This window comes from Rhinopithecus bieti, unplaced genomic scaffold, assembly GCF_001698545.2.
Source record: "Rhinopithecus bieti isolate Rb0 unplaced genomic scaffold, ASM169854v2 scaffold_15676, whole genome shotgun sequence".
In the NCBI taxonomy this organism is placed as follows: domain Eukaryota; kingdom Metazoa; phylum Chordata; class Mammalia; order Primates; family Cercopithecidae; genus Rhinopithecus; species Rhinopithecus bieti.
Window position 1 is genome coordinate 1,454,180 of NW_016809194.1, and position 24,274 is coordinate 1,478,453.

Sequence of the window (24,274 nt, forward strand, 5' to 3'; positions counted from 1 at the left end):
AAAAAAAAAAAAAAAAAAAAAAAAGTTACTATTTATTGAGTGCCTTCTTTGTGTCAGGCAGCATTTAAATCACTTTATGTATTAACTCATTTAATCTTCACAACACTTTGGGAGGCCAAGGCGGGAGGACTGCTTGAGTCTAGAAGTTCAAGATCAGCCTGGGCAACATAATGAGATGATGTCTCTACAAAAAAAATTTAAAAATTAGCCAGGCATGGTGTCACATGCCTGTAATCCCAGCTACTCAGGAGGCTAAGGAGGACAATCCCTTGAGCCCAGGAGTTCAAGGCTGCAGGGAGCTAAGATCACGCCACTACAATCCAGCCTGAGTGACCCTGTCTCGGAGGGAAAAAACAAACAAAATAAATACATGTACATACATATATATGTGTGTGTATGTATACATATTTGATACTAATGAAGGTTTGAAAGTATTCCATTTTTTGTCACTACAGAGTGATATGTACAGCATGTACATGTACAGAAAATAATGTACAGCATTATTTACATATATAAATTTATAACAAAACATAAATACATAAATGAAAAGGATACGTATCAACTTCCATTTAGGGCTTGCTTCTGCAAGGAATAAGAGTGGGTGTCAACTGTACACATAAAGTTTCCTTAAAAAAATAAAAACAACTGAGGTAAATGTGATAAAATGTTCATATATTTGAGATCTGGGCACAGGTCTTGTTATATTATTCTCTGCACTTTTCTACATGTTTGATGTAGTTACTGCCTTTTTAAATGAGTAATAAAATAAATTAGTCTCTGTAAAAAAAATAAGTATCAAAAGGAAAGACCTGTAATGGAAACTCTTTGAGCCTACATGCAATGACCTTACATTACAGAGTATGCTTCTACCATGGCCTCCTAGACATTTTGTCACAACCAGCTGGGAAGAGACAGGACACGGAAAAGCTGCCTTTGAGAACAAAATCAGAGCTGGGAGAGCAAAAGGACCTTACCCATCCTCCACTCCATCCTGCAAACTGCTAGCATTGCCATGGGGACCAGTGAAAAAGAGGGGAGGGGATGGTGACCTGGGGAAAACTTGGGGAGGGGAGGCAGCGTAGGTATCAGAAAGTACTAAGACCATTTTTTAAATGGAGAAGGAAATTAGAAGTTTAGCAGCCAAGAAGAGCACAAAAGAATCAGCCATTCCAGGATGGTAGTTTAGATATAAATGCCATCATGACAAAAGAATGACAGTTGGGATAGAATTAAGTATATATCTTTATTTTTAAACACAATTTTATTTTAGTGAGTGATGCCATTTTAGGCTCTAGGAATAAAAAGAAACCGATATCTTGGCCCTGAAACAAGTAGTTACAATCCTGCTATGAAAATGAGTAACATATAAAGCATAGACAACAACTATAAGAACTACTATTTATTGAGTGCCTTCTTTGTGCCAGGCATCATTCAAAGCACTTTATTAACTCATTTAATCTTCACAACAATCTTATGAGGTGTAGACTATTAATATTCCTACTATTTTAGAGATGAGGAAACTGAGATACAGAAAAGTTAAGAACCTTACCCAAGAACACGTGACTACTGAGGGCAGTCAGGATTTGAACTCAGGTAGTCTAGCTGTGGGACCTAACCATGATACTATAAAAGACTTGTATTAAGCATACCACAAGCACCCTGACTCTGGAATACTTAAATCTAGGTTTGAATTGTGACTCTAGCACATATGACCTGAGTGAATTTGTATATATCCTTCAACTTTTCTCTATTTCTTTTCTTTTTCCTCTTCAGGGACCTGCCACTTAAGGAATTTATTTCAGTGTTGTGGAAAGTCTCAGGTGATATAAGACATATAGCAATTATATCTACCATAATTAAGATTATAAAAAGGGCCTAAACATTGTGACAAAAATCTGCCTTGGGTCATCCATCCTTCCAGGCCTTTTAATCTTTACACCTAAGACCATTTGACTTATGTCACAGGCTCAACCTCATCCCAAAACCAATCTTGTCCTTCATCAGGAGAGATTTAAGAAGTTTTTTGTTTTTGTTTTTAGATACAGGGCCTCACTCTGTTGCCCAGGCTGGAGGGCAGTAGTACCATCATAGCTCACTGCAGCCTCAAACTCATAGCTCACTGAGGCTCAAGTGATCCTCCCAACTCAGCCTACTGAGTTGCTGGGACTACAGGCACATGTCACCACATCCAGCTAATTTTTTTTATTTTTAAAACTTTTTTGTAGAGTTGGGGGGGGTCTCACTATAGCTCAGGCTTGTTTTCAACTCCTGGACTCAAGTCATCCTCCTGCCTCAGCCTCCCAAAGTGCTGGGATTACATGTGTGAGCCACCAGCCAATAAGTTTATAATAATTCAGCATCAGTTCAAACAATTGGCTTTAACCCTTGTTCTAAAACTAAGACTCGGTGGACATGGTGGTTCATGCCTATAATCCCAGCACTTCGGGAGGCCGAGGTGAGTGGATTGCTTGAAGCCAGGAGTTCAAGACCAGTCTGGGCAACATGGCGATACTCCATCTCTACAAAAATACAAAAATTAGCTGGGTGTGGTGGTGCAAACCTGTAGTCACACCTACTTAGGGGGCTGAAGTGGGAGGATCACTTGACCCCAGAAGGTCAAGGCTGCAGTGAGCCATGAAGGCGCTACTGCACTCCAGCCTAAGTGACAAAACGAGACTCTCTCAAAAAAAAAAAAAAAAAAACCAAAACAAGTAAGACTCTACATCATTCCCCAGTTCTAACTTCTGCTTTTGCTTTCTTGCCCTACATCTTTCCTCATCCTAAAGATTTAGTATGTGCCATATGTTTGGTGTATGTTATTGCACTTACACCTCACAACAGTATGAAGTGGGTATTATTACACAACCTTTTTCACAGATGAAGAAACTAGATACAGAGAGGTTAAAATGCCTAAGGTCATTTAATAGTGTCAGAATTAGAATACAAACCCAGCTGGCTGCAAGGCCATTATTTTGCCTCTATAAAAAGCAATTTTCAAGCTGTGTCCCCAAAATTCCATGGAGACTCAGGGTTGCCAGGGAGACTGGAGAGATGAAAGGGCTACAGCTCATCTCACTTTTATAGACAGCTATGACATGTGGACTGCAACATATTCTTTGGATGCCATGGACTCATTTCTGCCTTCTTGTTTGCCTGGGCTTCCTTCACCTGTGACTCAGAGACAAATCTCACCTCACTCACTCACATCTCCCAACAGCTACCTCTTTGGTGGATATATTTTCTTTCCGGTCTGCCCTTGCATGTTTCCATTAACCTTTTCACTACCAGGTCTGCCATAAAATAACAGGAACTAGTTATAATGGTCATTTTAGAAATGCTACCATAACATATAACCAATATTACCAACTCTTCCACGCTATAAAAATAGAGACGAGTGTAGCTCACACTATTTAAAACACTGGATAACCCTCCAGATCATGTCATTACAACTAATTTTACCAACACAGCATTTGTTTTAATAAAATTCATTATTCATATCAACTATGGAGTATTTTAGAACAACCTGCAATATTTTAAGCCATATGAAGATATACTAGAAAGACCTAAGGTGAAAAGCTTTGTTCAAAGGCTTCCTCAATTTTCTCCTTTGCTCAATTTTATGAGCTCTACTACATGATGTTGATTTCTGACAGCTTACCATATAACAGGTATGTGATAATGTTTGAAGGCAAAGTAACCCTCTTAATATTAAAATTAATATTTTTTATTCATTTTTTCTGGCCCATATATTCACATAGTTTATAATGACACCAAACAAAACTGTTTGTGAAGAGGACTGAAACATTCCTGATTAATTAATGAGAAAAATGTGGCTGAGTTATGACCTAAATTATCAAGAGTGATCTTCAGTCTGACATGAAACCTCTTTTTACATTACCAGTATTACCAAATAAATGGTACTATCTCGCAGTATTATGACTACTCTGTTCCCACCCCTTTAAGCCAGATAAGTAAACACTATGGACATATTACTACAGCATTTCTCAAAGTATGATCCAGAGAGCACCTGCATCAGAATCTCCAAAAGTACTATTTATACCTTTTTGTTGTTTTTTTTGAAAGAGACAGGGGTCTCAGGCTGGTCTTGAATTCCTGGGCTCAAGTGATCCTGCTGCCTCAACCTTTGAAGTAGCCGTGGTAACAGATACACGCCACTGCACTCGGCATGAGGTGTTTTTTATAATATGCAGATTCCTGGGCCCTACAAGCAACCTGAGGAATCAAAATTTCTTTTTTTTTTTTTTGAGACGGAGTCTCGCTCTTTCGCCCAGGCTGGAGTGCAGTGGCCAGATCTCAGCTCACTGCAAGCTCCGCCTCCCGGGTTCACGCCATTCTCCTGCCTCAGCCTCCCGAGTAGCTGGGACTACAGGCGCCCGCCACCTCGCCCGGCTAGTTTTTTGTATTTTTTAGTAGAGACGGGGTTTCACTGTGTTAGCCAGGATGGTCTTGATCTCCTGACCTCATGATCCGCCCGTCTTGGCCTCCCAAAGTGCTGGGATTACAGGCTTGAGCCACCGCGCCCGGCCTTGGAATCAAAATTTCTAAAGCAGACCAAGAAATCTCCATTTTTAAACAAGCTCTCACAGGTACTGCTTAGGTATTGATTTGAGAAATCAATGGTATAAATCCTTTTAATCTGATCTTACTATTTAATGGAGAGATTCACTAAAACAAAAACAAAGACCTTTTCTCTATTTTGCTGATATTTAAATTTTCATATTTGTAGAATGTTTCTTTGTATATGTCCTTACAACGTAAGCATTCTCTAGTAATTAAAAAATGTAGGGGCAATAATACTGATCATAATACTATTCTCAAAAGCACTTAAAGTAAATTTTCACTTTTTAGGAAGAACTGTAGGATAGTGAAATTCTTCATTAAAGAGTTAGTGATAAACTAACTAGTCTTCAGTCAATTTAGCAGTTCACATAGTTTATTCAGCAATATAACAGGAGAGAACCTCCATTGTAAGAGACATAAGGCAGACACAGGGTGCATCTCTGGGGTACATTCTTCATACAGACTAACAAATAACTTCAGGTTTCACAACATGTAGCAAGTATGATTTGTTGCACACCAATAGCCATTCATTCCTCACGTTTTCCTTGCTAAAAGAGCCCTGGTCGGGCACAGTGGCTACACCTGTAATCCCAGCACTGTCGGAGACCAGGGCAGGTGGATCATCTGAAGTTAGGAGTTCAAGACCAGCCTGGCCAAGATGGTGAAACCCCGTCTGTACTAAAAACACAAAACTTAGCCAGGTGTGGTGGCAGGCACCTGTAATCCCCGCTACTCGGGAGGCTGAGGCAGGAGAATCGCTTGAACCTAGGAGGCAAAGGTTGCAGTAAGCCGAGATCATGCCACTGCACTCCATCCTGGGCGAGACAGCGAGACTCTGTCAGAAAAACAAAAAAAAAAAGAGTCCTGATTTTTTCAATGGAGGCAACGTGCCCTACCCAGGCAATGATAACCCTATTCCCCTTTGCCGAGCTTTCCCAGGCTCCCTTGTAAACTGATACTTTATAATAAGATATAAGAAGAAATCTGCTAGAGATTTTTTGGAAAGACTTGATTTCCAAATAAAAGACAGACTTGAAAGAAAGACTTTTGCTCTCTACTTCCAGCCTTTCCTAGGGATTAAAATGTCTGTTACAACAAGAAGTCATATTGTACTCATCGAAAAAAAAAAAAAAATCCTAACGATAAAAAGCAAACATGGATCCTAGGCCGGGTGGGGTGGCTCACGCCTATAATCCCAGTACCTTGGGAGACCGAGGTAGGAGGACGGCTTGAGCCTAGGAGTTGGAAACCAGCCTGGGCCATATAGCAAGACTTGGTCACTACTTTTAAAACAGCAATAAAAAAACAAAAAAAAGAGGAATCCAAGGGGGAAGGACAGAAAGAAGCTGGGACCTTGATAATATTGCTGAGGTGGTACAAAAGCACTAGATACCTAGATACCTGGCATGTTAAGTGTAATTTAAAAATTGTTCAGTGGCCTTTGAGATGTTTCAACAGCTTTTTCTAACTGGCTTAACCCCAACTCTGGGTCCATGATTTTAATGAACAATAGAAGTCCAGAATGCGGCCAATGTTCAGCAGACCTTCTTAGTTCTAAGAAAGATGCTTCCCCTAGACTGTTCATAATATATATGAAGTCAGGCTTGATAATTTCTTTTGTCATACATCTCCTAGATAGGTACTTTTCCATTTCCAGGGGAGGACATTGTAAATTCAGTCACCACAAAGACAAGACAGTCTTTTGTTTATGTAAAGCCACGTAAGTATAAACAGGTGGCATTTCTGCATGTTTCTGCATCACCTATGTAGGTGTTTCCTAATAGAACGTGATTTATCTGAGTGACCAGTTATCAATAATGTCACAGCCACACTGAGGATGGGCCAAACAGGGCCAATGATGAATAAATGGCTATATATGGATAAATGTTATATATATATATCATCGCTGACCAATGCGTAAGAGGTGAGTTTACAACAGCATAATTTCTTATTAAAATTCACTGGACTAATCTAGGATCCAGCTATAATGAGGCTGCTTTCCTACAAAAGTTATCATTAGAAATACCATTATGAAGCACACAGTATGGGACTTCCCCTCTAGGACTACTTCGTCATATGTCACTCATTAGGCTGCAGAAATTTTTTTAGGAGTGGTAAATTAGTTCCAAAACAGTTTATAGGAAATATGGATTATTTTATGTATATATATGTGTGTGTGTGTGTGTGTGTGTGTGTGTGTGTGTGTGTGTGTGTGTATCTCAGTCTAGATGAATAGTCTGGCTGGAATACTAACTAAATTCATAGTGAATAAAATATGTATAGGCCACAGAAGCAGATCCAACAATTTAAGCAGTTCCCAAAGTAGTGACAATCTGGGTCAGACTTAGAAATTAATTATTTTTCCATCTTCCTTGGGCTACCTACACAAAAGCCTCTAGAGTTGGCAATTTTGACTATTATAGAAGCTATTTGTTTTGACCCAGCTTTTTGTTTAAGGTTTTATCTGTTCTGGTCAAGATTAACTGTAATGCAGGGTTAAAACCAGCTACTCGAGAGTCATGTATTCTTTTTCTAACCAGTGGAGGACCCAGAAGAAATGGGTGGCAAGCTTTCTCAAAGGTCCATCTGGTGAGATTCTGGGGAGCCCACTCAAGTGGGAAAGACCAAGGAAGAACAAGGCTTCTATTAGCAGGATTATCGGGATAACACTCAGGGCAATAATCAGCTCTGTTAATACGGTCTAAGAATACCTGGTAACATTCATTTTCAACAAGTTCAGTTTGGTACAACCAGTGGCCTAGTTCTAAACTAGGGAACCACTGTTGTCCACAATCAGGGCAATGTGAATTATCTGAAAACATCTGGACCTAGAAAGACAACACAGACAGCAATGTAACAGCAAGAGGCAACAATGACAAAGAGAGACACCCAAACACCAGTCCTATTACAGGTTTGGATTACCAATTTCTTAGTTCAACCAATATTATTTGGAGAGCCAAATAAACTTGGCTTGCACCTCAGTGCAATTCTTCAAGATTTCGTTGTCTATTTTTCACTCAATTGCAACTCAGTCTCTGAACTCAGGGACCGATCCAGTTTATAATGTTATCAGTCACTTACTAGCAGTACAGATCTCAGGATAGCTCCTTCAAATCCCAGCTTCTCAAGAAGAGATAGGGCTCTAGTCTAAATTAGTTATATTTTTCGTATGCGTTATCAGCTGCGGGTCGTGTCACACAGAGGCACTTGGCTTACTCTTTGTTGGTAAGGTTACTGTGTCTGCTTGGTGAAACAGAGGAGCTGACAGGTCCAATGGGTCTTTTGTTGGCGCTGACACTCTTGCTGTTGTAATACACGTACCCAAGTCTTAAGGCCTTGGCACTTTATAACAATGTAGAGGGGTCAGAAAAACCTGGCAGAGTCCTCTTGAGTGTGGATCCAATGAAGTCTGTCTTGGGAGGAGATTAATCAGGACCCAGTTGCCGTGAAGGAGCTGATGCTCAGTTGGCTGGAGAGTCTGGGAATGCGTCACATACCTGTAAATGATAAAACTTCAGACGACTCATGGGTTTTGCAGTTGTTCACATTATTATTAGAAACATGCATTTGGAAATTATTCAGGTTAGTTAAGGCAGATAAGAAATGTTTCATTGGTTTTCCCATGACTATTTAACATGGGTTCAAACCAACTGATATGTTGGCACTAGGAAGAATTCTGGATCATTTATACTAGGACTAGCTTAATTTTTTAGGACTGTTATTTCTTCTTTACTCCATGTGTACCTTGGGAATAATAAGGTCTGTATAATCATATCTAACCTGGTAAAACTTAGCAATCTCTTACTTATACATCTCTTCTGTGAAATGGATGCCACTTATGGTATCCCCATAATGAATGGGATAACATTAACAATGACAGCCTTTCGATAATAGGTTTCAATCCATCCAAAAAAAAAAGAAAAAAGCGTACATAGTTTTTAGATAATACTCTTAAAAGCTAACCATAGGAAGTTGGATGAAATCCTTTTGAAGGCTTTAAAAAAAAAAAAAGTCAAAATCAAGAGAGGCAGGTCTCATTGCTCACCATCTAGTTGGTTTTTTTTTTTTTTTTCTTTTTGAGACAGAGTTTCATTCTTGTTGCCCAGGCTGGAGTGCGATGGCAAAATCTTGGCTCACCGCAACCTCCGCCTCCTGGGTTCAAGCGATTCTCCTGCTTCAGCCTCCCGAGTAGCTGGAATTACAGGCATGCGCCACCACGCCCAGCTAATTTTGTATTTTTAGTAGAGACGGGGTTTCTCCATGTTCGTCAGGCTGGTCTCGAACTTCCAACCTCAGGTGATCCACCCACCTTGGCCTCCCAAAGTGCTGGGACTACAGGAGTGAGCCACCGTGCCCGGCTGCCCACCATCTAGTTTTATTGGTTTATACACAGTGTCAGTCTGAGAAGGCAAGTAAGGCATAGCCTTGAGCAATAGTCCTGAGCTATTCTTGGAAAATGCATAGAGTAAATCAGTTGGAATTTGCAGATGTTATCATCTTTGCACTCCTTCATGACACCGAATGTAGCATGTAAATAAGGTGGGACAGTACAATGTATAGAGCAACTAGAAGGCCACCTAGAGAGTGTCACAGATTATCAGAGTACTATATATACCATGCCTTTCTCCAATGTTCTTTTTGTAAATTCTGAGACTTGATCCTGTGAGAGTAGTAAGATACACTGGGGAGGGCACGAGTTAAAATATAAACATTTGGCCTGAAAAATAGAAGGAATTACAGCCTTAGTTGTGGTAAGCCAAAGCACTTTCCTTACAGAAGTAATAGCTGTGATTCTCAGATTTTAAAATAGTAAATTTAAAAGGCAAATGAAGAGCCTCTGGCAAATGATAGTGCTCCAACAACATGGGGCCCATATTTTGATGGGAGCCCCAGAGCGGGTGAAATAGAGTCAATGTAGATATATTGATGTGTTTTCTGAGGTTAGGTAGCAATGTACGGGTGAAGGCTACTAATTCAGTTCCTCAGGCAGAGTGGACAAAAGGTTGGGTTTCCAACTCAATGACTACATACTTGGTAATGATAGCACAAGGCATAATAGATTTCCATGAGGGTCTGTTGACAAAAGCTACCAGAGTAAAAGCTTCGGCTACTGAATTAAATCTTGGGTCTCTAGTCACGGTACAGAGAGATGACAGATAAAACTCCCACACTGGTGGAGCCCAATAAACACATAAGCTAAAAAATAAAAAGTCTGACATTTAATTGATCAGATTTTGGATTTTTAGAGTGAAATCAAGTAAATCCAACAAGATACCACTGTAGTATCAGCAAGATACTATTTCACATCTACCACACTACAAAAACTAACAAGTTTGACAAAGGGGGCTCCACATACTAGAGGAAAAACCACTCCTCCCAGAGGACTCCACTAGGAGTCAAGAGAAAGCCCTAAAGCTCCAAGTGCTCAGAATAATTCCATCCATTCACCAACCTTCAGTTTTCCAACTTCAGTAATCAAACAAGCACTAGAATTCCAAGTATTCCTGTATCAAGAGAACTCTACCGTTCCATATGTTCCAGACAAGTCTTCCCTCCTCTCCTGGTCCTTTAAACCTCCGTAGGTAAGAGCCAATAGGGGGTCCCAGAACTCCAAATGCTCAGAATAATATCACGCAGCACCAGCTTCCTCACTCATTCTTTAGCCTTAGAGCTACTGGATGAGTAGAAGTGAAGAGAGGGGCCTGGGAAAATGCTCCTGGCAAGATTCCTAACCCCCATCCCCACCCCAACACTCACAGCTTCACTACCATTATCTGCTTGAAAGCATCAGGATCAATCTCATACCTGCATCTCTGTTCATGTCAATCACCACCTGAAACACAGGACTTCTTGGTTATACCCCATCCTCTTAGCCTCAAATCCCCCTACATATGGCTCTATCAGCAATGTAATAACAAGTACTATGCTTTTATTTTTTTTCACATAAAACAGGCACCATTTTGCTACATTATTTATTTTGGCTATTTTTCTCCACTAAAATATAAACTCCCTGAGAGCAGGGCATTTTACCTTTTTATTTACTGCTATAGTGTCCTATAAATATTTCTGGAATGAATAAATGACAAAAATAAAATGCAACTTGAATTCTTATATTCTAATGACAGGACTACAAATCTGTACAATCACTTTTGGAATTGGCATTACCTAGTAAAGCTGAAGATGTGCATTTCCTATAACTCAGCAATTCCACTCTTAGGCACATACCCTAGAGAAATTGTACCTGTACATTTAAAAACATGAATAAAAATATTCATGCTAGCACTGTGTAATAGCAAAATAACAGCCACAATGGCCACAAACAGGAGAATAAAAAATTGAGGTACTGCTGTACAATAGGATACTGTCATTATAAACATAGATGAAACTCAAGAATGTTGAGCTTAAAAAAAATGTAAGTAGCACAAGGAAAAAAATAAATACATGCACACATTCTTATATAAACTTTCCACTTACATAAAGTTTCAAAAGGATATAAAATTAATGTATTGTTTAGGGAGAAATATGCAATAAAGCTTTTTTCTGTTTTTGATAAGGAGTTTTGCTCTTGTTGCTTAGGCTGGAGTGCAATGGCGCAATCTTCGCTCACCGTAACCTCTGCCTCCTGAATTCAAGCAATTCTCTTGCCTAAGCCTCCTGAGTAGCTGGGATTACAGGCACGCACCATCATGCCCGGCTAATTTTGTATTTTTAGTAGAGACAGGGTTTCTCCATGTTGGTGAGGCTGGTCTCGAACTCCCAACCTCAGGTGATCTGCCCACCTCAGACTCCCAAAGTGCTGGGATTATAGGCATGAGCCACCATGCCTGGCCCAACTGTGTATTTTTAGTAGAGACGGGGTTTCTCCATGTTGGTCAGGCTGGTCTCGAACTCCCGACCTCAGGTGATCCGCCCACCTCAGCCTCCCAAAGTGCTGGGATCACAGGCGTAAGCCACCGCGCCCGGCTGCAATAAAGCTTTAAAAACAAAAAGAAGTCCAAACCCGAGGATAATTATTACCTCTGATGGGAGAGGGAAGGGTGGGAGATGAAGGGCATTCAAAGAGTTTCAAAGATAATTGTAATTTTGCTTTCTTTAACTGGGTGAAAGTACAAGAATACCCACTGTATCATAAATCCTAATAGCTTACAGCATCTCAATTCAATATTTTATAATGTTTAAAAAAAGAGGTTAATAAGCAAAACCAAACTTTCACATTGTGAACAAGAAGACCAGTAGCAGTTAATCTGCTCAGAGGCAAAGCAGGCAACTTACATTGGGATAAAGAAGAGCGAGGCCGGGCGCGGTGGCTCAAGCCTGTAATCCCAGCACTTTGGGAGGCCGAGACGGGTGGATCACGAGGTCAGGAGATCGAGACCATCCTGGCTAATATGGTGAAACCCCGTCTCTACTAAAAAATACAAAAAGCTAGCTGGGCGAGGTGGCGGGCGCCTGTAGTCCCGGGTGCTCGGGAGGCTGAGGCAGGAGAATGGCGTAAACCCGGGAGGCGGAGCTTGCAGTGAGCTGAGATCCGGCCACTGCACTCCAGCCCAGGCGGCAGAGCGAGACTCCGTCTCAAAAAAAAAAGAAGAGCGAAATAGAAGAATACGGATCTTTGGTTTCCTCACAAAATTTTAAGCCATCTCTTCATAGAAATAAGGTAAAAAGAAGCCTACCTAATGATTGTACAAAAGAGGGTTTATCTTAGCATACTCTCTGAAGGCATGAATTTGTGTGTAGGGAAGCTGCTATTTCACATGACGCCTTTATACAAATTAGAAAAAGGCACAGTTCCTCCAAGCAATATACAACTCAGAAAACTTTATTCGGCAGGATAAACAGTATACAGTAACCCTCTGTCTATTAGATAATAACATTTAGTAGCTAACACTTATGGAGTGCTATTTTCTGTTCTAAACACTTTATTCGTATTAACTCATTTAATCTGCTCACAAAGCCAAAGGATACTCTTCCACTATGAATAAATATTGATGGTGGGAGAAATCACCTCTCATAATTTTTCACTTCCACACCAAAAAATACAGGATAAACTTCCAGGAGTCCTGAATCCTCTGGAATTACATATAAAAATCTTCACGGCTGGGCGCAGTGGCTTATGCCTGTAATCCCAGCACTTTGGGAGGCCGAGGCGGGTGGATCACGAGATCAGGAGATGGAGACCATCCTGGCTAACACACGGTGAAACCCTATCTCTACTAAAAATACAAAAACATTAGCCAGTTGTGGTGGCAGGTGCCTGTAGTCCCAGTTATTCAGGAGGCTAAGGCAGGAGAATGGCATGAACCCGGAAGGTGGAGCTTGTGGTGAGCCAAGATCACACCACTGCACTCCAGCCTGGGCAACAGAGCAAGACTCCATCTCAGAAAATAAATAAATAAATAAATCTTTAATACATATGTGCATTTTTTTCCAAAAAGATGGTACATCCTTTTAAACTCCCAGAGGAATCTGAAATGATTCAGGACCATTAGGCACTATGGTTCCTAACCATTTTGCCATCAAAGGTAACTTTTTTCCAACCCTACCCCTCCTCCCCATTTTGGAAAGATGTCCAAACAATCTGCAGTCTTGTAATAATTTTGTTTTCTAATTTTAGTAATCAGATAAGTAGATCTGCCAAACAGAATTTCTAATAAAACAAAAAACTAATGCTACCAGCCTTGGTTTAAAAACTTCCAACATTTTAAATTAGACAAAATATGTTACATCCCTATAACATAGAGTTGGAAAGATCTGGATATCCTAAAACTGGCTTCCTTTCTCAATTCCATTAGCTTAAGTCCAAAGCAGCTGATTTAAGGTAAGTATATGACTATCATTAGGTTTTTAAAAATGCTGACAATACCTTGAGAACTACCATTAGTCTATGATTGTTAAACATAAATTGTTTGTTATCTGAGGAGCGCACCATGTGCTAGGCCCAATGCCAAGTACTATGGATACAGAAAGAACAATCATTCAGGACTTCTAGATGTCTAGGGAATCCAGACTGGAACCACTGATTAAGGTGAAGGCTAAGGGCTCTTACAGGGATTAAAAAAAAGATCCCCTGTAGAGATCACTGGAAATTTAGGGAGGCCCACAGCAGAAGGTGGGATGCCTGTATTTTCAAACCTCTTTCACTAAAAACAGTGGGCAAAAAAAACAAAATTTGAGGAGCTTCTCTGCTGCACAAATGCTACACAAAAGAAAATACAAATCAGGGGTTTTGTGTATGTGAACTAAAATAAGTTTAAGATCCTTCCTGAAACTTTATTAAAAGAAAATTTAGAAAAGAAAATAGTACTTTCACACTGAAACAGAAAATGTAGTTCTGTTTAATCCACTGAGATTTACATCAACTAACCATGGCAACTTTTTAATCAACTTCTCTAAATAGCCTACCTTGTTCTTTGCTATTTCCTGAATGTATGTTAGTAAGTTCAAATCTGCCTTCAAAAGACAAAAATTCCCTTATTCTTTTTTGTCGTAGCGTAATAATTAAGTTTCAGACTGAGTCAGGATTGGAATGACCTTTCCAGGCAATTTATCCCTTAGACTTTAGCCTCAATCAATTCCTCATATGATATATATAATCAAGATAGGCACATAGAAAAAGTAAAAATGCTCTAAACTCTCTTGAATTCTCATTTTAAATATTTTCTTCCAGGGGGTACTACAGTCAAGGCTAATCAATAATCATAACTTTTTTTGTATGAGATGGTTTCTCCAATAAGTTTCATACACAAAGTGAAATCTTAAGAGTTTCCTATTTCACAACTACCTTCTGAATTTAGATAATGAGAGATTAAGAAGTATGAAAAAAGGAATCATTCTTCTTTTTGAATTCATATAATCTAAAATAATTTTGTGTTGAAAATAAAATGCTCCTGGAAAAAAGTCAACCTGTTTTGTGAGAAACTACTTGGAATTTGGCAATCTTGAGATCACTGAGAGAAGGCATATGGATGACAATCTTCAGTACTATGTAGTACACACACTGTTCCCTCTTTAGAACAGATCAGCCAAATAAAAAATATGATCCAAGGTTAGAAAATAGCTGCAGAATGTTCTCCTCTCTCTTGCCCCAGGAACTGACAAGCAAAACAGGTGTGTATGCATTGCTAGCATACTTTTTGAGGGGGATGGCCATAAAGGAGAACAACTGGTTTAGAAATTTACTGGTACATTTCTGTCTATGTTGCTCTAATGCTCCAAAAGTCCATGGTCCAAAATCTGTCTACAATTTCACTTCAAAACACCTGCAGCCAAACCTTTAAGGCTAATACACAACTTTCAACACTCAGATCTGGTGCCAAGCTTAGGTATTTCTATAACCTGTGCTAGCTATTTATTGTTTGTCTAAAACTAAATTTCTAAGTCTTGCCCATTCCTCTGTACCATATCCACTGTCATAGTATCCCAGTATTATTATTTTCACAAATGTTCGTTTCTCTGTATTTTCACTAACTGGTAACTTATTTTAGATTTTTGAAAGGGAGTTTGAAAAAGTACTAGCCTAGGAACAAAAAGCACTCTACCTCCCTAGGCAACTGTTTTTTACACAGGAACTGAATGCCTGGCGAAGTTCAAATTCTGTAGATATTTTCTGAGTACAGAAAGTCTTCCTTTCCTACTTACCCTTCTTCCTACTCCCTCCCAACTCCTTTGACTTGTCTCTCTAGTTTCAGTTGACCACGTAGAGGTATTAAGCTATGCACAAAGGATCTAAGAGTTTGCTAAGATTTCTGATAGTGGGTGGCACGACTGGCTGCCAGGTTTAGTTCAACTTCCCTAATCACTTTTAGTATCTACTTCAAGTCAACATATTTTTATTAAACTTCTTATTTTGAACTATTTTTAGACTTACAGAAAAGTTGCAAAAATAGCACAGAATTCCGTTATATCCTTCATCTAGCATCTTATATAATTATAGTTATCAAAAACAAGAAATCAACATTGATACAATTCAATTAACTAAACCAGAGGCTACGTTCAAATTTCACCATTTCTTTCAGTTGTTATTTTTCCTTAGTCTTCAGTCTATGGCAGTTCCTCAGTGTTTACCTGTCATTTGTGGCCTTTTCTTCTTTGTGACCTTCACACTTTTGAAGAACACTGGTCAGTTATTTTGGGTTTAGTGTTTTTTGTTTTTAATTTTTTAAAATAGAGATGTGGTCTTGCTACGTTGCCTAGGCTGGCCTCGAACTCCTGGGCTCAAGTGATCCTCTTGCCTTGGCTTCCCAAAGTGCTGGGATTACAGGCATGAGCCTCGGCACCTGGCCTGGCCAGTTATTTTGTAGAATGTTCCTCAGTTTAGATTTTTATAATAGTTTATCATGATTGGAAAGATAAAAAGATTACGCATTTTTGGCAATAACAAACACCACAGAAATGCCACTGTGTCCTTCTCACTGCATATCTTTGGGTTCATGATGTCCTTGTCTTATTACTGGTGATGTTAACCTTAATCACTTTTTTAACATAGTATCTCCACTGTCAGATTACTATTTTTTCTTTGTAGTTAATAATTATCCTGGGAGAGATACTTTGAGACTATGTAAATATTCTGATTGTCCTCTAACTGGATTTTGTCTGCAACGACGACTAGGGTACTGTTTCCCTAATGGTGGTTTTGTATTTCCTTCTTTCCTTCAATGTTTACTAATCAGAATTCTTCTGTTAGAAAGAGTTGTCCCTTCTCCCCTACTTATTTATTCAGCAATATCAGTATGAACTCATTTTATTTTATGGGTTAAAGTCCAATACTATCATTATTCATTTTACTGCTCAAATTGTTCCAACCTGGATACCAGGAACTCCTTCAAGCTGGCTCCTTTTGACAAGGTCCCTTTTTCTAGCATTTCCTTACTTTCAGGCACCACAGGATGTTTCAGGCTTATCTTCTATTTTCTCTGCCTCTGCACTGAAATCAGCCACTTCTCTAAAAAGTCCTAGTGCCTTTACAAACCAAGATCTCAATGCTCAGTGCTACTGGGGTATAACCATCAAGCCAACAATATGGACAACAATTGTGTGTTTGTTTCCTTACTATATTCAACTCATTAGCCAGGAATCATTAGCATTACCTAGGAGCTTGCTAAAAGAACAAATTCAGGCCCCAACCTAGACCCACTAGACCAGAATCTCTGAGAGCCTCTGGCAGGAGTTTATGTTTTAACAGATTTGCCAGATGACTCTGGTGTTCACTATAAAGTTTAAGGAGCATTGCTTTAAAGTTAGTTTTCCTTCATTATAAATCTTATATTTTTAATTTTAAAAAAGGAAAGCCTGCCGGGCGTGGTGGCTCACGCCTGTAATCCCAGCATTTTGGGAGGCCAAGACGGGCATATCATGAGGTCAGGAGATCGAGACCATCCTGGCTAATACGGTGAAACCCCATCTCTACTAAAAATACCAAAAAATTAGCCAGGCATGGTGGCGGGTGCCTGTAGTCCCAGCTACTTGGGAGGCTGAGGCAGGAGAATGGCATGAACTTGGGAGGCAGAGCTTGCAGTGAGCCGAGATCATGCCACTGCACTCCAGCCTGGGCGACAGAACGAGACTCTATCTCAAAAAAAAAAAAAAGGAAAACTTAAACCTAATAATTTGCCTTATATATAAATTATATTTTTACTACAACTAATAAAACTATAGGTGAATGGCCTCATCTGTTAAGGAACTAAACATTTCCCTTATCTTCTTTATTTTCCTACAACATTTGTTAAAAATCTAGTGGTCAAAGTAGTTATAAAGGGGGGTAGGGGCAGGAGGCGCAGCAGCTCATGCCTTTAATCCCAGCCTTCTGGGAGCCAAGGTGAGAGAATCATGTCAGGCCGGGAGTTCGAGACCAGCCTGGTCAACACAGTGAGACCCTATGTCTACAAAAATACAAAACATAGCTGGGTGTAGCAGTGTGTGCCTATAGTCTCAGTTACTTGGGAGACTGAGGTGGGAGGATCATTTGAGCTAAGGAGTTCAAGTTTGCAGTAAGCCATGATAGTGCCACTATACTCCAGCCTGGGCAACAGGGCAAGCCCTTGTCTCCAAAAAAAAAAAAAAAAAAAAAAAAAAAAAAAAAAAAAAAAAGAAAAGAAAAGAAAAGAAAAAAATAGTTATATACTTTAAAAAATACTGTAGTCAGGTATGGTGGCTTATGCCTATAATCCCAGGAGGTTCAGGCAGGAGAAGACTGCTTGAGCCCAAGGGTTCAGAGACCAGCCTAGACAACATATCAAGACCTTGTCTATACAAAAAATACAAAAATTAGTCAGGTATGGTGGTCTGTGCCTGTAGTCTCAGCTACTTGGAAGGCTGAGGTGGGAGGATTACTTGAGACTGGGAGGTCAAGGATGCAGTGAGCTGTGATGGTGCCACTGTGCTCCAGCCTGAACAAGAGAGATCCTGTCTCAAAAAAGAAACAAACAAAAAACTGTAAATAATGTTACTTTCATACAAAGAAAGTTGTAAGTCAGCCTCCAGGATCAACTCCTATCTACAAATATGACCTAACATCCACAAAGCAAATCTACCCAACATAAAACCCAATATAGCATTATTCTCTAAGGTCAGACTGCCTAGGCCTGAATGACTGCTCCAGCTTCTGACTTGGTGTTTCTCTTTCTCTCTCTCTGCCCTTGGTTTTCTTTGTTTTTTGTTTTGTTTTTGAGACGGAGTCTCACTCTGTCCCCCAGGCTGGAGTGCAATGGCCCGACCTCAGCTCACAGTAACCTCTGCCTCCCAGGGTCAAACGATTCTCCTGCCTCGAGCCTCCCGAGAAGCTGGGATTACAGGTGTCCGCCACCACGCCCAGCTAATTTCTTTGTATTTTTAGTAGAGATGGGGTTTCACCATGTTGGCCAGGCTGGTCTCAAAATCCTGACCTCAAGTGATCCACCCACCTTGGCCTCCCAAAATGCTGGGACTATAGGCGTGAGCCACTGTGCCCAGCCCCTGGCTAACTTTTTCCTTGGTTTTCTTAATTACAAAATGGAATAAAAGTATTTAGATGAAAGAGGCAATGTGAAGATTAAATGAGATAATGTGCAATACTGACAACCACAGGGGCACAAAAGAAGTCCTCAAAAACTGTAAATTGTTATTATTTGAACTACTAAAGGCAAAACCAAACAGCTTCATTTAATTAAAACAAAACCCCAGAAGAAACCAATGTTTTAAAATTTGACTTTTTCCAAAAATGTCATTACATTTACATGATATATACTCATGGTCAAGGGCTGAAGGAAAATCTCTAAAAACCAAACAATTTGATTTGTTGAGGTAGTGGAATTATAGGTGAATTTTCTTCCCAGAAATTTCGATTACCAAAATTTTGTGCCCAGTTTAAAAAAAAGTCAGGGCCCCAAAAAAAAAAAAAAAAAAAGTGTCAGCTCCTTTAAATACCAGTAAAGAGGAAAACAGCCCACATAGTGACAAAATAGGAATTCAAACCCAGCTATGACTCCAAAGTCTATGCTCATCACCAATGTTAGGGACACCCTTCCTTATTCCCAAATGTTTGATTTCTGTGCAAAATTTATGATAATGTACGATCGCCTACGAATTCCTTCTTGTGGGACACAGTTTAATCCAGTAGTTCATATGATGTAGAAATATAATGAAATTTTAACACAATTAAAATTCTAAACGGTAAATAAAACAGCCAATTCTTCATTCTTCAAATTTTTTGGGAGGTTGTCAAATCTCCAAGTTTATGGGCCTTCACAGTTAACTTAGTGAACAACCTCGAAATGATAAAGCAGACAAGGCTTCTTGAAGCAAACTTTCCTTCAGGAAATTCAAGTGGCATTTCAAAGAAGTGTGGACTTTCCTGGAATAGAGTTTTAACTTCTGTTTTCCATGGAAATGAATGGAACACAGAAATGACTTCTTAGGCAAAAATAAGTTATATACAAGATATAATACATTGTTAAAACACCCAATAATCCTCAAATAATTAGCTACATTCTGAAGTTAATTTACTTGTGAATTATTGAAGCTCTCAAGCTAGCACTACCTCTACATTAGGAAAGAAACTAGATAAAATAGTTCTTAAATGAGTCACGAAAGGTTGCGTAACAAACCTGCAGAAAAACAGGTAATCAAGTTGTGGACTGCACATTCAGCATAATAAACATTATTGAAGACAGGCATTCAATTTTCATAGCAAATGTTAGTTTTTCAAACTGTTCTAATCCACACAAAGGCTTCCAAGTGTAGTTACTCTACCACGAAGTTCCTTTTTTTATTAAATGTTTCCACTGGCCCTTTATATACTCACCTTGTGCTCAAAAAATAAAGCTCAAAAAGCATAGATAACTGCCACAGCTTAAAGAAAGGATCTCTCATACAGATCCAAAATAAAATGGGTTAAAACCTAAAGACAGGTAAAACAAAACCAGTATGTTTAATCTATGTAACTCACTTCTGGATCTGTGTAACAGTATAAAGTCTGATAATTAAGCATTACTCATAAAGTAGAGAGTACTATGAACTTTGTTAAAAGAAGGAAAAGGCACAAACTTTTCATCAGGTATTAAACACAACTGGGAGAATAGTACATATATAATATGTAAGCAAAATGGTAGGAAGTCTTACTAAAACTTCAACGTTGCCCTTTTAGCACCATTTTTTTTTTAAGTACTATCTTTTCAGGATTAAGATTAAGAATGTCGAGATCCTAGGCATGCTGGGCATGGAGTAATCGTCACCTACACTAGTAGGCAAATTTCCCACTTACATTTCAAACCCTAAAATAATTCTGCTTCTCATATTAAAGTCTAAACCCCAAAATTTACTCACATCTTACCCCGTTTAATATTTATAAGATTCAGTTTCTTTTATCCCAAAACAAAATATACCCCAACCTACCTCGTTTACTGTTTGAGTGAGGACAGGCGTGGTGGCTCACACCTGTAATCCCAGCACTTTGGGAGGCTGAGGCGGGAGGATCGCTTGAAGCCAGGAGTTCGAGACCCGCCTGGACAATACAGTGGGACCCTGTCTCTACAAAATAAAAAATAAAGTTATTAGTGGGGCAAGGTGGTGCCGGCCTGTAGTTCCAGCTACTTGGGAGGCTGAGGCGGGAGGATCGCTTGAGCCCAGAAGTATGAGGCTGTGGTGAGCTATAATCACGCCACTGTACTCTAGCCTGAGTGACAGAACAAGTACCTGTCTCAAAACAATAAAATTAAAATACCATTTGTGCGGTAGGGAGGTGGGGTGGGGAGGGACCGTTTCTGGAAGTCCTTTTGAAAATTCAAGACATCAATTCCAATACTAAAACATGGAAAAGTTGCATAGTCATTTTGTTTACTTACAAATTCTGGCGGGGTTTTAAATCGTAGAACTGTTACTATCAAGAGAGCCCTTCGAGTGGTCTTTCCGCTCCACACCGCTCGGCTGCACCCAGCGGCCGCCGCGGCCCGAATGTCGCCCAGGGTCCCCGCCCATATAATAAACACTTTCCGCCGGAAGGCGCCTGTGGAATGCTGGGACTAGTAGTCTCCGCGCCCTGCCTTCTGCCTTCTCCTCCATCCTCCACCCTCTACTGCCAGGTCGTCTGACCCAGCGACAGGCGCGGTAAATGCGCGACCAAACCGCGGAGGTCCCCGAGTTCTCACGCTATCTGACAGGATTACAGGCATCTCTGTAAGACGTCGACCACCCTGACCCATATGATCTGACATTCATAGACTGAAGAAACTCATAGGACCAACACAGTGAGAAGCAGTACCAAATGATAATGGCAAGCACCAAGTCCTGGAACACACCCTCTGTGCCATTAAGAGGAGCATGTACTCAAACGAATTGCCTAATCTAAACCTCAGTTTGCTCGTGTGTCAAATGGGGACGTTACTTACCTTATAAGATTGTTATGAGTAAATTAGATGACATATGTAGTATGTCTGCTAAATGACAGTAGTGACAAAAAAATAGCTATTGTTTTGATCTATTAATTTTATAAATGTGAAAATTAAGAGATGGCGAGCAATTTACCCAAGAACACACAATTTGTTGGGGCAAAATTGAGTAAGTCTAAAATTCCTGTTCTTAAACTACACCAATTCAAGACAAATCTAAACCAATTTCAAGAAGAAATCTACTCATGTAAAACTCCCTTCCCCTTTCCTCAGTTTTTTCCGTAACAGTCCTGACCAACACACTAATTTACTTATTTTGATTTTGCCTGACTCCTCCCATAGAATACAATCTCCAAGAAGGCAGGAAACATTTTTTTTTAATCTATTTTGTTCACTGCTGTATCCCCAGCAGAGAACAGGGACTGCCTACTACATAGTAGCTCAGGTATTTATTGAATTAATAATGCCTCATTTAATGTGATTTTGGTGCCTTCACTTCTCAACCATCCTCTTTTGGCAGAAGTGACAGGATATGGTAACACTCTTGGATGGTGTTTAATAATTAACTGCAATTCCTAATTCAACAAAAGTAGAATACTCTATTCCATTCACTTCATTGTGTTTAATTTCAGTATAACATTTCCAGCTATTTTCATTTGTATTAAGTCATTAAAATATTTTTTCTATCATTTGTAAGACTGGGGAATAAATGGAGTCAGCTACTATATCTTTAATTAACTTCCTCCTGTTTAATATTTTAATCATCTTTTCCTTATTAAAATTAAGTGTTGCCCACTTCTACTACTAAGTCACAACAGATAGATGATTTCTCTTTAAATAAATGAATTTCTGCTTACCCTAAGCAAAAGTTCCTGTACAAAATTTGTTGTTCTAAAATGTTTCATTTAAAATAATTTATTTTGGCCAGGCGTGGTGGCTCATGCCTGTAATCCCAGCACTTTGGGAGACCAAGGCGGGTGGATCACCTGAGGTCAGGAGATCAACACCAGCCTTGACAACATGGCAAAACTCCGTCTCTACTAAAATACACAAATTAGCTGGGCGTGGTGGCAGGCACCTGTAATCCCAGCTACTCAGGAAGCTGAGGCAGGAGATCACTTGAACCCGGGGCGGGAAGCTGCAGTGAGCTGAGATCGCGCCACTGCACTCCGGCCTAGGCGAAAGAGTGAGACTCTGTCTCTAAATAAATTAATTAAAATGAAACAAAATAACTGATTTAGGAACCCAGTCTCAAGAGCGCGGGATTTCTAGACCTAGCCCTAAGAGTTAAGTGTGTGAATTAATACCAGTCATTTAATCTGAATTGTAATTTTCATGTTTGTCTTTCCCAATAAATGGCAAATTCCCTAAAGGTAAAGCGATCTTTATCTCATTGCTGGCACAAAACACGTTTCATAAGTAAATGAATTATTTAGTGTATTCTTTGTTTTAATCATTTCTTTTCTTTTCTTTTTTTTTTTGAGACGAGTCTCGCTCTGTCTCCCAGGCTGGAGTGCAGTGGCCGGATCTCGGCTCACTGCAAGCTCCGCGTCCCGGGTTTACGCCATTCTCCTGCCTCAGCCTCCTGAGTAGCTGGGACTACAGGTGCCCGCCACCTCGCCCGGCTAGTTTTTTTGTATTTTTTTAGTAGAGACGAGGGTTTCACCGTGTTAGCCAGGGTGGTCTCGATCTCCTGACCTCGTGATCCGCCCATCTCGGCCTCCCAAAGTGCTGGGATTATAGGCTTGAGCCACTGCACCCGGCCTAATCATTTCTTTTCTTACTGGTCTTCTTTTTTGAGTCACTGAATTCCTCCAGATTTCTCAAATTCCCAAAGTAACTTCAACATCCAGAGCTGAGGCTCCTTTTTTAGTGGCCCAGCGCATCCCTTATAATATTGGCTATGAGTCTACTGTCACTGTAATGTCACCTCTTTTAAGCAACTCTTATAGTCTGGATAATAGCTACAGCAGAGTATCTAGTTTTATAACACTAGCTTTGCCTCAGAGTTAGTAAGTTTGGTATCTGTAAGGTTTCTAGGTGAAGGAGGCAGTCACAGTAGAGGTAGGTTTCTGTATGCTTACAACCTAGACAAGAGAGGGAAAATCCTATGAATATATATATATGTATGTACATATGTTAGCATTAAAATTACCATGCCTCGCCGGGCGCGGTGGCTCAAGCCTGTAATCCCAGCACTTTGGGAGGCCGAGACGGGTGGATCACGAGGTCAGGAGATCGAGACCATCCTGGCTAACACGGTGAAATCCCGTCTCTACTAAAAAAAATACAAAAAACTAGCCGGACGAGGTGGCGGGCGCCTGTAGTCCCAGCTACTCGGGAGGCTGAGGCAGGAGAATGGCGTAAACCCGGGACGCGGAGCTTGCAGTGAGCTGAGATCCGGCCCCTGCGCTCCAGCCTGGGCGACAGAGCGAGACTCTGTCTCAAAAAAAAAAATAAATAAAATAAAAAAATAAAATAAAAAANGACAGGTAAAACAAAACCAGTATGTTTAATCTATGTAACTCACTTCTGGATCTGTGTAACAGTATAAAGTCTGATAATTAAGCATTACTCATAAAGTAGAGAGTACTATGAACTTTGTTAAAAGAAGGAAAAGGCACAAACTTTTTCATCAGGTATTAAACACAACTGGGAGAATAGTACATATATAATATGTAAGCAAAATGGTAGGAAGTCTTACTAAAACTTCAACGTTGCCCTTTTTAGCACCATTTTTTTTTTAAGTACTATCTTTTCAGGATTAAGATTAAGAATGTCGAGATCCTAGGCATGCTGGGCATGGAGTAATCGTCACCTACACTAGTAGGCAA

General features: G+C 39.9%; 2 protein-coding genes across 5 annotated transcripts in view; both read right to left on the reverse strand.

The window, feature by feature from the left end:
- The window catches only part of LOC108539869 (torsin-1A-interacting protein 2), a 40,158-nt gene extending 19,147 nt beyond the window's left edge, over window positions 1-21,011 (reverse strand). Inside the window, exons 1-3 of one of the 4 annotated variants that reach the window (XM_017888798.1) lie at window positions 20,898-21,011; window positions 20,449-20,583; window positions 7,663-8,078 (exon numbers count right to left, since the gene is read on the reverse strand). The gene's annotated coding sequence lies outside the window, so the exon portion shown is untranslated. Of the gene's footprint in view, window positions 1-7,662; window positions 8,079-20,448; window positions 20,584-20,897 lie in introns of those variants that run through there. The other 3 variants (XM_017888801.1, XM_017888800.1, XM_017888799.1) reach the window with 3 other exon arrangements.
- On the reverse strand, window positions 5,369-7,794 carry LOC108539871 (torsin-1A-interacting protein 2). The gene has a single exon (XM_017888802.1). The coding sequence runs from the start codon at window positions 7,401-7,403 to the stop codon at window positions 7,008-7,010; it is 396 nt and encodes a 131-aa protein (XP_017744291.1). The 5' UTR covers window positions 7,404-7,794; the 3' UTR covers window positions 5,369-7,007.
- Window positions 21,012-24,274: the final 3,263 nt, after the last annotated feature.

Excerpts from the sequence above, each read along its gene's own strand:
- LOC108539871 (XM_017888802.1), bottom strand. The coding sequence starts at position 7,403 with ATGTTTTCAGATAATTCACATTGCCCTGATTGTGGACAACAGTGGTTC.